The 13,199-nt window shown below is 39.3% G+C and overlaps 1 protein-coding gene across 4 annotated transcripts in view; it reads left to right on the top strand.

Annotated features, from left to right (window-relative positions):
- LOC111869516 (dihydropyrimidine dehydrogenase [NADP(+)]) overlaps nt 1-13,199 on the top strand; it is an 86,463-nt gene that overhangs the window by 68,728 nt on the left and 4,536 nt on the right. For 2 of the 4 annotated variants that reach the window (XM_023861094.2, XM_023861096.1), the window contains 2 exons: nt 2,612-2,791; nt 9,178-9,405. In XM_023861094.2, the coding sequence (XP_023716862.1) occupies nt 2,612-2,791; nt 9,178-9,405 (408 nt within the window). Of the gene's footprint in view, nt 1-609; nt 818-2,611; nt 2,792-9,177; nt 9,406-13,199 lie in introns of those variants that run through there. The other 2 variants (XR_002843678.2, XM_023861095.2) reach the window with 2 other exon arrangements.

Raw genomic sequence — 13,199 nt, 5'->3', positions numbered from 1 at the left:
TGCCCAGCCAGCGAGACCGGCTCTACTAGCTGAGAGGTATCTATAATGCTTCCCCTATCTACCAGAGGTATTAGAGACTGCTGTTGGGCGGGAAACATCTGTAATTTGGCTCAGTGACCTCCTTTGGAGATATGAGGTTCTTTTACGTGCCGTAAAGCTACGACACAGGACCCACGGCTTAAAGTCCCTCCCGGAGGACTTGTTCCCTGAGTTTTTCTGCCCTTAAAAGTTTGACAACCTCCGCTGGGTAATTGAACCCGCGTACTACGAGTCATGAGGTGGGAACATTACCTCTAGACTACGGAGGCCGCTGGAGCAATGCGATACTTATTGTTTTTTTTTTTATTACCGGGGTGCTGTGTACCAAGAAGTTCTCCATCATCTTCATGATGCAGTTTGGCACAAGAGACCGGAGCTGTGTGATGCATGCAACTGGCAGCTATATCATGACAATGCCCAAGCTCATTCGTTACACCTGATCCAAAGTTTCCTGGCCAAGCACAGCATTCCACAGGTTTGCCAGGCTCCCTACTCACCTAACATGGCTCCTTGTGATTTCTGGCTGTTCCTGAGATTGAAGACACCACTAAAAGGCTCCTGTTTTTACAGCGACAAGGACCTCATACAGAACGCGACTGTGCAGCTGCACACCATTCCAAAACAAACCTTCCAGAATCGCTTCCAACGATGGAAGGACCACTGGGCTAAGTGTGTGGAGTCACAAGGGGCTTAGTTTGAAGGGGATTAGGTGTTGTAATCACCCAGATACAGAACTTTGTTTTCCCAGCCCAAGCTCAGATACTTTTTAGACAGAGAGGTACAGCAGAATTGATGGAAGCAAATTTTCGTACTTTTTTTAATATTGTGGAGAATCTTGTCATTGGCTATTTACTGGCTGTATATGTATTCTTATGTAAATGGGAATAATGTTATTGGCTATGTATGTATTCTTATACTTGTATTTTGGGGAATACTTTTATGGATGAATATTGCATGTATGTACAGTGTGTGTGTGCATGTTTGTTTCTTGAGACACAGATTTTCATATGGAGATATTTTCTGTAGCAAGGTTTATAATTTATATGTCTCTGTGTATGTATACACAACTGATAGCCAACAGCACATGTGATCACATTCTTGAGTGTGTATGTACTGGTAATAGCCAGAAGTACATACTTGATAATACTTCCCAAAAAGAACAAAATTTCTGGGGTGAAAAGTCTATTCTTAGGCAGATGTTTGTAGAAAATTAATGCAGAATGTGTCAGGGGCTATGTAAAGGAATAGCTGAGGTACTCATTCATACATGTCTGTTATATTATAAATGAAATTCAGCAGAAAATAATCAGTGAAATAATGTGACAGGAAATAAAATATTTTCACTCTAAATTTAGAGAAACTGAAAAAAATAGAAGATAATTTATGATATGCGAAAGAACATGTCTCTAACATAGAAATGGCCACATTATCTAATTATTTAAGGAATACATTCAACGGTATTATATTTAAGCATCTTGCTGCACAAATTAATCACTTGATATACCAAATCTCACTCACTCACTCACTCACACTCACTCACACTCACTCACTCACTCACTCACTCACATTCACACACACTCTCTCACCATCTCACACACTCTCTCACCATCTCTCACACTCTCATGCGCACACATCCTTACATTCACACACACACACACTATGGGTAAAGTGGTTAGGTGTAGTGATAGCATTACTCTTGTAGGGAACTTTTTAAGAAATTGAATATACTGCCATCGTCATGTGAATACATTCTCTCGTTGATGATGTTTGTGATTGATAATCAAACTAAATTTTGTTCAGGTTTAGATTTTCATGGTTTGAATACAAGAAATCGAAAGCAATTGTATTTGCCAAACTCGAATCTTTCTGCTTTTCAGAAAGGTACTATGTTTACTGCCATTAAACTATTCAACAGATTGCCCATAACCATTCAAAGCCTTAAAGAGGATAGAATTAGTTTTAAAAATAGGCTGTTTTTATATCTTATGAATAATTCCTTTTATACAGTTTCTGAATATGTGGAGCATAACATAAACAATTAGTTTTAATTATTTTGTTATCTGTGTGTTTGTTTAAATTTGTTTTTATATCTTATGAATAATTCCTTTTATACAGTTTCTGAATATGTGGAGCATAACATAAGCAATTAGTTTTAATTATTTCGTTATCTGTGTGTTTGTTTAAATTTTTGTATGACGACCTTCATGTCCATTTGTTTGGACTTGTGAAATGAAATGTATGTATGTACAGTTATTTATAGTTACCAGCTATAAATGTTCAATGAATCCAATTATCAGTCCAAAGCCTATGTGTAGTCACTAACATGTGACAATATTATATAGCCCATGAGAGCTGGCAAGTTTATTATCCAAACCAATTACTGGTACCTGTTAACATTTAATATATAAAATTCACATTAAGCATTTGCACATATAGTACATTCAACAGTCTGGTTGAAGTTGGCATATCTCACACAGCTCTGGCAGTTATTTAGTTTTCAAACTGCTCACAGTATGATTATTTGTCTGCATATTTTGTAAAGACTTTATAGCACAGTTTCTCTTTCAATTAGATTGGAAGTGCCATTCAGAACCAGGACTTCACTCTCATAGATGACTACATCACTGGGCTGAAAGCATTACTTTATCTCAAGAGTTTGGAACATCATTCAGGATGGGATGGCCAGTCACCACCAAAAGCTAAACATCAACGAGGAAAGCCAGTTGTTGTCTTGCAAGATATAAGGAACAAGGTATCAGATTCTCTTTCTCTTAGCACACAGCTTATGAAATGTGCAGTGCAATAAAGCCATTCATTCTGTATGTTACAGACATATTTTATTTAAGTTAATTTCTTCCATTTAAAACACTGCTTTTGTATCTGCATGCTTAACATACCAATATGACAGATTTAGTGATCACCATAAGTATCATAAGTTGGTCAGGTCTTCAGTGCATCAGTGCATTATGCGTCATAATCGATACTCATCACCATAATTTTAGGGTGATCATATCAATGAATATGATATGGGTGAGGCATGTAGCAAGGATGGGAGACAGCAGATCCTAGAAAATTTTGGTTTGAAAGCTGAAAGATGGAGACCACTTGTGTTACATAATGGAGAAGGCAGAATGGTATTAGAATGGGCCTTCTGAATTAAAATGTTGGTGAAAGTCAATGGGCGTTTCAAAGGATATCACCTCCATCTTCAGGATCGAAGGTAAGCCAGACAAGAAACCAGCATGAGGCATGCAACAAGCAAAGCAAATTGCACATGGAAAAGTATAGGATTATATAGGCCATGTAGGGAACTTGTAAGCCAACCAGCTCACTGATATATGAGTGGGGGCTTCTGGTTGCAGAAGCACATTGAGGTAGGTGCTCCTGCTAAAGGACCATGGTCTCAATATGAGAAGCTGTAAGGAGGGAGCAGTTGGGGAACAGCAGTGCAAGACCAAGGCTATGAGGAGTGAAGGCTGAACACCATTGAAACCAGGAGCAGAAACATCAGGGGCTAGCACGATGCTGAGGTGCCGTTCACAAAGGAGATCAAAGACATTACAGGCACCCTCCATAGGGAAAAAAAAATAAATGACATTATGCCTTTAAGCTATTGAGGATGAGCAGTCTTAAGGAGGGAGCAGTGTGACATGACACCTGAATGGTGGAATAAGGAAGCTGGTAGATGTGGCAGTTGCTAGGCAGTGACCCGGTGAACATGTTCCTGTGACAACAGGTATGCATGCAACAAAGGAATAACTGGGGAAGTGGTCTGTTTTGTGCAGTCCATGCTGAGGCTATATAATGAGGACCATAGGTGAGTCAGTTTGGAAGTTGGCAGTTAGCTGTGACTTGTAAGTCAACATTCGCAGTTGGTGGTTAGCCATGAACGTGGATGCAGAGGAATCTAAGTTGTTACAAGATGCTATGAAGAACAACTTGTGAAGACAGAACAAACCGAGAAGATTTAGTGTGTGCTGTAGTGAATTGTTTAGTATGTAGGTTAGTGAGAGTGTTATAGTTATTTGTAGTTATGAGTCATAAGTGTTCAATAAATAAAATTATGAAATCAGATTCCCTTCTAAGCAGTAACAAGTGATGATATATTTTACAACTGTATTTCTGTTGATTTGGATGGTACAACCTCACGCACTCCAAGTTCTGTGCAGGGTCCATTATGCACCCCTGATCTTGTGAGGGACTTAACAGAGAGCCCCTGACCATGATATCAGAGCCAGAACCATCCGCAGTGGGGCCCTTCTGATATCTGTCAGCTCTAACCATGCAGAGACCAAGTTCCATATGTTATGCCAAGACAAAGCTGGGCATTGATGAAGTACAGTATGTGAGCAGGATTGCTTATTTTGCCTGCACTTCCTGCACATGATATTGAGAGTGCCACCTCAATGAAGACTGACCAGTCAACCCAGTTAATGGTCTACATTGTTACCTTTCAGAGTCCCTAGACACTTTTTTTGTTTTCTCTTCAATGAAGAGTTTTATTTGGAAGGATAACACAATTCTCAGATAAACAAGGGGCTTCCCACTTTCTTTTCATGCCTCTAGAATGTACAAATGCCATGTGGTCCAGGATTGAAGCTCCAAGCCTGAAACAAGCTGGGCTTATTTAGGATATGCAGTTGTAGATATACCATAAATCAGTCCTCAGGTATGAATCATGCCTTCACAAAATTGTGCTGCTCTTTCACAAGTGGCAAATTTTTTCATGTTTTGGGTTTATGTTGAATATTAGTTGTGTTCAGGTACTGCACACCAATGTAAGGCTTTAAAATCAAACGTTGGAGATATGTTAAAGTGGTGAGTCAAATTCAAATGTATAATTTTTGATGTTCTGATTATACCTCAGAACTCAAGCAAACAAGGTTTAATGAAAATACTTACATCTGTAATCTTGTAAATAAAATTCTGTCTGCATGCAGTGTTAGATTTACTTATAAGCTAAATAGGTTATAGCTTATGGGCATGTATTATATTATTGCCGTTAAAGTGTATAATATTGTGTGTGACTTTCATAGCATTTGTACTGCGGTACACCTTACCGTGAGTGTTATTCCATGTTGTTAATAAATATGTCTTTGTGTTCTTTCCATCTACCACATATCTGCATAACCGGATGTCAGTGTGAGACATTTCAACCACAATGTCTATATAAAAGTATTGTATAGTAATACAAAATCAAAATATTTCCACATGTAAGGGTGACATGAAAGATGGGTTTCGGATTGAATGGTTGGATTTATTGCATCTTATACATTCCCACAGTTTGGGACTACAGACAATACGTTGCTGTCACTATTTTTCATACTTCCAGCTCATTGTTGCACATGCACTAAAGATTATCTGTCTTCCCTAGTTATATCCTGGCACTGGGATTATTACAGTCCCACTGTAAATTCAACTCACACATGAAGTCTTCTTGGCTCAGTCTGATTCCTTTCTTGCCATTTGTTCTCAATCACCTTCAACTTCCATCTCCAAAACTCAATCCAATTCTCATTCTAGTCAAAGTCAAAGTTACATTGCGACTGACGGTCAGTCAATCAGTCAGTAATTCTTGGTGTTGAGCCCCATGTGAGCCTCGTGACCAGATATTTATTGCTGTTTGACAGTTACAGTCTTGTTTTTGTGGGGCGCCCTCTCTGATGAGAGGATGGGTGTGTTTAGTATATGCTGCTGGACCTTGCCAGCGCAGTCTTTTTTTGGGTCCGAGTCCCTTGGGATTCGTGACCATGTTTTACTGTCTCAAATTTGATACTTCCCTTTTCGTCACCTCCTACGACTCGCAGGGTCATGGTGGAGGTATTCGACCCCACCTCCACACTGGGTTCTCATTCTAGCTGCATGGGGTCTTCGTTATATATCCTCAGAGTGTACCCCATGGAAAACACCACTTCCTATATTGTTGTGAAGGCATATTTACAGGTCTGTTGCCTAGCAAGAGATGACCTATTGTCACGTGCACTTGTGTTGTGGAAATGTATTTACCAACCCTTGCCTAACAATGGGTATATACATCACAATATGTTATATTTCTTCATGGAGAAACAATAAGTGTGCTGGCCAAGCAGATTGGTCCCGTTATCCATCACTGTATTTCCTGTACTTCCCACTGTGATTCTTTACATTTGACATCACTGAGGATTTAACATTACTGCACAGTGTCACCACCATGAAAACTTCAGTACCTCAGATTGGCAATCTTTATGTGGAGGCAGTATGACATGGGTTTCACCCTGCCAAGACAGTGAAGCTATCAGCTCTATGTGCTTTCTTCTTAGGTGCAGGAACCAGAGCACCATTTCACATTTTATGCAGTTCCAACCTCTCATACAGTTTGAAGTCACTAGAAGAATCTGTCTTAGTCGACCAGTTTTCTCTCCTTGCTCCATGAACACATCCATTTCACACCTTGCAACTTGGATGAAATTCCTAGGGAACTCTTGGAGATGCACATGCAACTAGTGCAGAGTTGGCTAATGCAGACTGGATCCTGGTTGGCTATATCACATATGCCAAAGGCTGTCCACATTTCTTCAAAAGATAATGACAGACAGTATGTCCTTCATCACCCAACAGTATGACAACCATGATCAATTTAAATACCACTGTGACTTGCCTTAAGTCTCTAAAGCAAGACTTAAAGAACCTGTGGTCTGGGTTCAAGTCCAGGTCAGATCATGTGGGATTTGTGGTTAAACAGAGTGGACTGGGTTGGGTTTTCTCCAAGTACTTCGGTTTCCCCTGCCATTTCTCATTCAACCAACTGCTCCACATTCATCGTCTATTATTCAGGACTGGTACATTAGTTCAAATACAGTATGTGCCAAAATATTCAGTACTGAAATGAAAAGACGAACAGTATTACCTTGTTGTCATCTGTGAGTTTATTTCTCCTGAAAGAAACTAACATAAACATACACATTATTAGCATGTTGATTTGCCATGGTATGCGTAATGTAAGTTTTCAAAGTGTGCACCGCCTCACTGTATTGAATTGAATTGAATTGCATTTATTTACATTCTATAAATCCTAAGCAGGTTAGTACCTTTGGATACAGAACAAGTCAAAAGGTTACATACAGAACAAGTCAAAAGGTTACATACATAAGTACAGGCAATTTTAGCTTAAAAATTAATATAACTTAATTTTACATCATTCTCTATTTACATTGAAGTATTCATCTAAAGAGTAGAAGGAATGAGCATGTAGATAATTCTTTAACTCTGATTTAAACTTTTTAGTATCATTGCCCAAGTTTTTAATACTTTGTGGCAGATTGTTGAACACTTTTATGCCAGTAAAGTAGACTCCTTTTTGATATACTGATAAAGTTGATGAGGGTAGGTGGAAGTTATATTTTTGTCTAGTATTCATGTTATAGACATCAGAATTTAATTTGAATTTATCTTTGTTGTAAACAACAAATAAGAGAAGCGATAATATGTATTGCGATTGAAGAGGTAGAATTTTTAATTTCTTAAATAATTCTCTACATGAATCTCTACTTCTACATCCTGTAATGATTCTAATTATATTCTTTTGTATTTTAAAAATGATTACACTATGTGAAGAGTTCCCCCAAAATATTAATCCATAGTTCGTAACAGAATGAAAGTAGGCATGGTAAACCATCTTCAGTGTTTCCTGTGACATAAAAGGCTTAATTGATCTCATCGCATAGCAAGTGTTCATATCATTCACACAGAAAAGGGGAGCCACTGTAGATCACTATGGTCGCGGTGCAGGGGCCAAGAAGGCTCGCCCCTTATACATTCATTCATTCACGCAGATTCTCAGTCATATCCTGGAACAAAGGTTGCTGCAGACTCCTGCAAAAGTAGACGATTTGCTCGTGTAATGCAGGCACAGTTCTTGGTGGATCTTCACAGTTAACACACTATCCTTTAACATTCCCCACAAGCAGGCATCAGATGGTGTAAGTTTGGGGGAATGGGATGAGTATGGGAAGTCAGTACCATGTGAAATGATTCACCCTGGAAAGTTTTCCTGCAGCATGGGTAGAGATTCTTGAGCAGTATGGCTGGTCACCCTGTCCTGTTGATACCACTGTATATTCATGTGAAGGCCCCTTGTGCGACAGAACCTTCTCAAATCCTGAAGAAATTGTGCAATCACCATGTCCCTGTAGCGTTCTTGGGTGACAGTAAGAGCATTGCGTTCCTCATCCTCAATGACATAGGGGCCTAATATACTGTGTGCTGAGATGGCACACCATATCGTCACACGTGCACTATGTAGCAGTTTCTGGACGATAACATCTGGCTGCTCAAAACCAAGGTGCCATCTTATTATATCTCTTGGAATTGTTGTGTCACCCTTTTCAAACTCGGTGGCCCGTCACGACCACTTCCGTATGAGCAGAAATAATACTTAACTATGAATACTTTTTCCTCCATTGAGAGACCCATTTCCAACAACAGCTGCACAACAACTTTCTTTTCACTACTGGGAACAGGTGTAGCTGGAGCTATGCCCCGTCGACAAATGCACATGTGTGTTCGAGATGCGCGAGTTTCAGTATAATGATAATTTTTGTGCATACTATACTTGCTGATGTACCAAGTGGACTCTGATTCACCCCACCTCAAGGAACTTAAAAAATAAGAAAAACTTAAAGAACTCGGCGGTGGACAATGCCACACATTCTGCCATGCCAAAGCATCTGAACAATGCATTGTCTCCTCAGATGCTGCCAGTGGAGTACATCATGACTGAAGCAGGGATGGCTGTCAAAGTTGAGGTATTGTCAGACAGGAAACTTAGAATCCTAAAACTCTAGGACAACCATAAAGGAAAGGTAAAGCTATCCCTGTAACAGGCCTTGGAAGCCCATAGGGTTCTGGCATGTCGAGGCCGAGATTTGACATTTGTTTCCTCTCTTCCTGATGTCTCTTGGTACCTGACTGAACCTTCCTGCTCAGAGTCATATCATAGGTCTCTTTCCTTTAAACCTTAATTCTAATTGTAATGCCCCTCTCAGTATCCTTCTTCTATCCATTCATTTCTCGCGTTGCATGTCACTGAAGCAACTGTTTTTTTTTAATTGTGTAGAGATCAAGGGGTGTAGATTTTATGGTATTTGTTTTTGCTTTCAGAAATGGCCTTATTTTGGACATTACCAAAGTCTGAGAGAGGAAAAGATTTCCGAAATAAAAAAGCAAGCAGATTTACTAGCAGAAAATCTAAAACCTCCTTTGAGAAGTTGCAATGAACCTACTAAACCAGTTCCTGCAGTCAAAAATGTCATAGGTCAGGCATTGCCAATGATTGGACCATACAAGGGGCTTGATAACAAACAACAAGTTGTGGCATTAATTGATGATGTAAGTAAATGAATTTTGTATGCTTTCTGTCATAATACTGCCTCCCTCGTACAAAGGCTGCATAGAAAAGCTGACAGCAACTCACCTGGTCAAGAAATTGCAGCTTCTATTCAACCCGTAGGTTTGATACCACCTTCATTGGACTCTATAGTGAGCCACTTCAGTCTACTGTACACCTTTCCACCCTAAGTTTACTTCTAATGTTATGATTTCACCTACAGTTATGTCTTTCCCATTGAGGGAAGAGGCGTATTTCCATTTCCCATATATGTGACATGTCCAGTACCCTCTGTGGCATTCCATAACATACCAGTGTTATTTTGATGAGAGTATTTTGTCTGCATGCTTGGTTGTTGAGCATGGGGGTGTTTAGGGTTCCATCCATGCATTCGAATTTCACGTGTAAAGTCACAATGACTCACCAGTCATCATCGTCACACTAAAATATTTTTATGATTGACATGTTATAACCCATTTTTCTATTAGGAAAAAGTATTTATGAAAGTTCTACACTTTTCAAATATTCCAGCATAAAGAGTTCCTGAAGTGTTACCATGTCACAAGTTGGAATTGAAGATGTGTATGTACTGTTAATCACAGAAAAATGCCGTGGTGGGAAGCATATAGTGTTATTGAAGTTTCGCAAAAGTGGATTACTAATTCTCTATAACATTGACATCTGTAGCTCAATTGGGTGGTTTATTTTGGGGCCCTGAAGATGGGTCTCTTCATAGTGAGCAGCCACCACTCAGGGTAGTTCAGCATGTTTAAATGCAATATGGTATGGCCACACAATGCCATTAGAGCAGTGGAATATCATTATAGTGTAATTACAACTTATTCTGAACATTCAACTTTTAATTTAATACTTAAGTTGATTGAGGTTAGAAAAACAGAATTAAAGAACAGTAATCTGTACCATGTCTGCTGCTTTTAAACAAGGTTATATATTTTTTTTATCATTTATTAGCAATCTGAATTTATATTCTATGAGCTAATTTGCTGTCATGTTCAATAATTATTCTATTGTACTAAGTTGGCTTGAAGAGCTGTAATCCATCGATTACACCTCAGTTTTCCTGGAGATCGTTTGGCCAAGTTCGTCTTAGTCTTCTGTATTGTGTAGGTTGAAGGAGAGCTTCTATTGCGTTGTTGGGGTGAGATTCCAGTTTCTGATAATGTTTTTGGATTCTGTCTGTGATTACGGTTCTTACATATGGGATCTTGAGGTCGGTGTGAAGAGTTTGGTTTGACACGTACCAAGGTGCGTCAACTATGGCTCTAAGTATTTTGGATTGACTTCGCTGGATGATTTCTATGTTGAACCTGCTGGCGCATCCCCAGAGCTCAATGCCGTATGTCCATATGGGTTTAATTATTGTTTTGTAGATCAGTAGTTTATTATCTATTGTTAGGTGAGATTTCCGACCTATTAGCCAATTTATTTCCTTGAACTTAATTTCGATTTGTTTTCTCTTCTTCGCTATATGGTGTTTCCAGTTTAATGTTGAGTCCAGGTGTAGTCCTAAGTATTTTACTACATCCTTCTGTTGAATGATAACATGATTTAGGTGTACTGAGGGGCAGTTACCTTTCCTGAGAGTAAAAGTCACATGCGCCGATTTGCTTTCATTCACTTTGATTTTCCATCGGTGTAGCCATTTCTCCATTAGATTCAGATGTTCTTGTAAATTAGATGAAGCAGTTACAGGGTCTTCTGACGTAGCGAAAATTGCTGTTTCGTCTGCGAACGTACCTATTTTTGTTAATTCGGTGGTCGGTATATCTGAGGTGTATAGCACGTAGAGGAGTGGACCCAAGATACTGCCCTGAGGAACTCCTGATTGTATGTTTCTTCGGTTGGATACTTCAGCGTTGATTTTTATTTCGAATTCTCTGTCTGTTAGGTACGACTGCAGTATTGCGAAATATTTGGCCGGTAGAATTCTTCTGATTTTATAAAGCAGGCCTGGATGCCAAACTTTGTCAAATGCCTGGCTTACGTCGAGGAAGGCAGCAGTGCAGTATTGTTTGTTTTCCATAGCTTGGTTGATTATATTAGCTATTCGGTGGCATTGTTGTACTGTGGAGTGTGCCTGTCGAAAGCCAAATTGGTGATTAGGGATCCAGTCATTTGGATTGGCGTCGTGATTAATTCTATTGAGGATAAGCTTTTCAAGAAGTTTCGATATTATGGGTAACAAGCTAATTGGACGGTAGCTTGTTACGTCAGTGTGATTTTTCCCAGGCTTTGGAATCATTATTATTTGTGCGATTTTTAATGGTTTGGGCCAGTAGCCATTCCTTAAGATGGAGTTGAATATGTACATGAGTTTGAGTATTCCCTTTTTTGGAAGTTCCTTTAGTAGTGTGGCTGTGATGAGATCAACTCCTGGCGTCTTTTTTGTATTTAGCCTGTGAATTTCTTCCCTTATTTCTTTCGGGTTGAGACGTTTTGGGTGTTCTTGGTCCTGGATGGGTGAGTTGAGAATCTGGTCAACGTTTACGTCTCTGTTATTATTTAGTGGTGTGAAAACTTCAGTTAGATGTTCTGCAAACAGTTCGGCTTTTTCTTGGTCATTTTTTGCCCAGGGTCCAGGAGGGTTTGTGTTTTTTCTCAGTGGAGGTGTGGATGTTGTTGGTTTATTTCTGCTTTTTATCGGTTTCCATATGGAGTTGTCATATCTGGAGAGGTTTGAAACATATTGTGTAAATGAATTGTTTCTTGTTTCTCTTAGTTTTGATTTTAGCTCGTTACTTAGTTGGTTGTATCTTGTTTTGCTATTTGGGGTGTGAGTTCTCTGCCAGATTGATCGTGCTCTTCTCTTTTGTGCTATTAGCTTTTTTATTTCGCAGGAGATGTGATGGGACTCGTTTTTCATTTTAATTCGCGGGGTAGCCTCTCTTGCAGCTTGTTGGATGAGATTGATAAAGTCTTGAGTTTCCCTTTCTATGTCGTCTGGGGATTGCAGCCTGACTGCTAGTTTAGTGTTATCCTGGATTATTTGTCGGTAAGTATCCCAATTGGTTTTTGGGTTGTGTAGCCTTGGTAAGGGGTTTTTGTTTAATAGGGTTGTGCCAATTATTGCAATTATGGGGCTGTGGTCAGAGCTTAGGTCGTAGCTAGGTGTTATGTCTGTATATGGTGTGGAAATTCCGTTGATTACAAAGAAGTCCAATAGGTCTGGAATTTTGTTGGCATCTGTGGGCCAGTATGTTGGCGAACCAGTTGATAGAATCGAGTATTTGTTTTCTTGAATTACTTGTGCAAGTTCCCTTCCTTTGGTGGTAATTAAGCGTGATCCCCATAGCGTGTGTTTGGAGTTGTAATCTCCTCCTGCTATGAACTTAGGTCCTAGGGTTCCGAAGTAAGTCTTAAATTGGTCTTTCTTAAGTTGTGTCGTAGTGGACAATATACTGCTGACGCCGTTATTTCGTGTTGTAAACAGCTTACTTTTATTGATGTGGCTTGAATAAAGTTTTCTTCATGTTTTATTAGTTCATAATGTTTTATATTGTCCTTGATGAGTATTGCTGATCCTCCATGAGCTGTTCCATCTGGGTGGTTAGTGCAGTATAGCTTATACCTCGGGATGTTGAAGTACGTTCTGTTGATGAAATGAGTTTCGCTGATGAGGAGTACGTCAATTCGGTTTTGTGTTAGGAATAAATTTACTTCATCTTTGTGGCTTGGGAGACCATTGGCATTCCATTGTGCTATTCGTAGGAACTTGGTCGTTTCTTTTTTTAAGGTTGTTGATTAGCATGGTTAGCATGTTTAGTATCATACTGTT

This window comes from Cryptotermes secundus, unplaced genomic scaffold (genome assembly GCF_002891405.2).
Source record: "Cryptotermes secundus unplaced genomic scaffold, Csec_1.0 scaffold10, whole genome shotgun sequence".
Taxonomy (NCBI): domain Eukaryota; kingdom Metazoa; phylum Arthropoda; class Insecta; order Blattodea; family Kalotermitidae; genus Cryptotermes; species Cryptotermes secundus.
The sequence above is the reverse complement of the archived record's forward strand: the minus strand, read 5'-3'. Positions and strand labels throughout refer to the sequence as shown.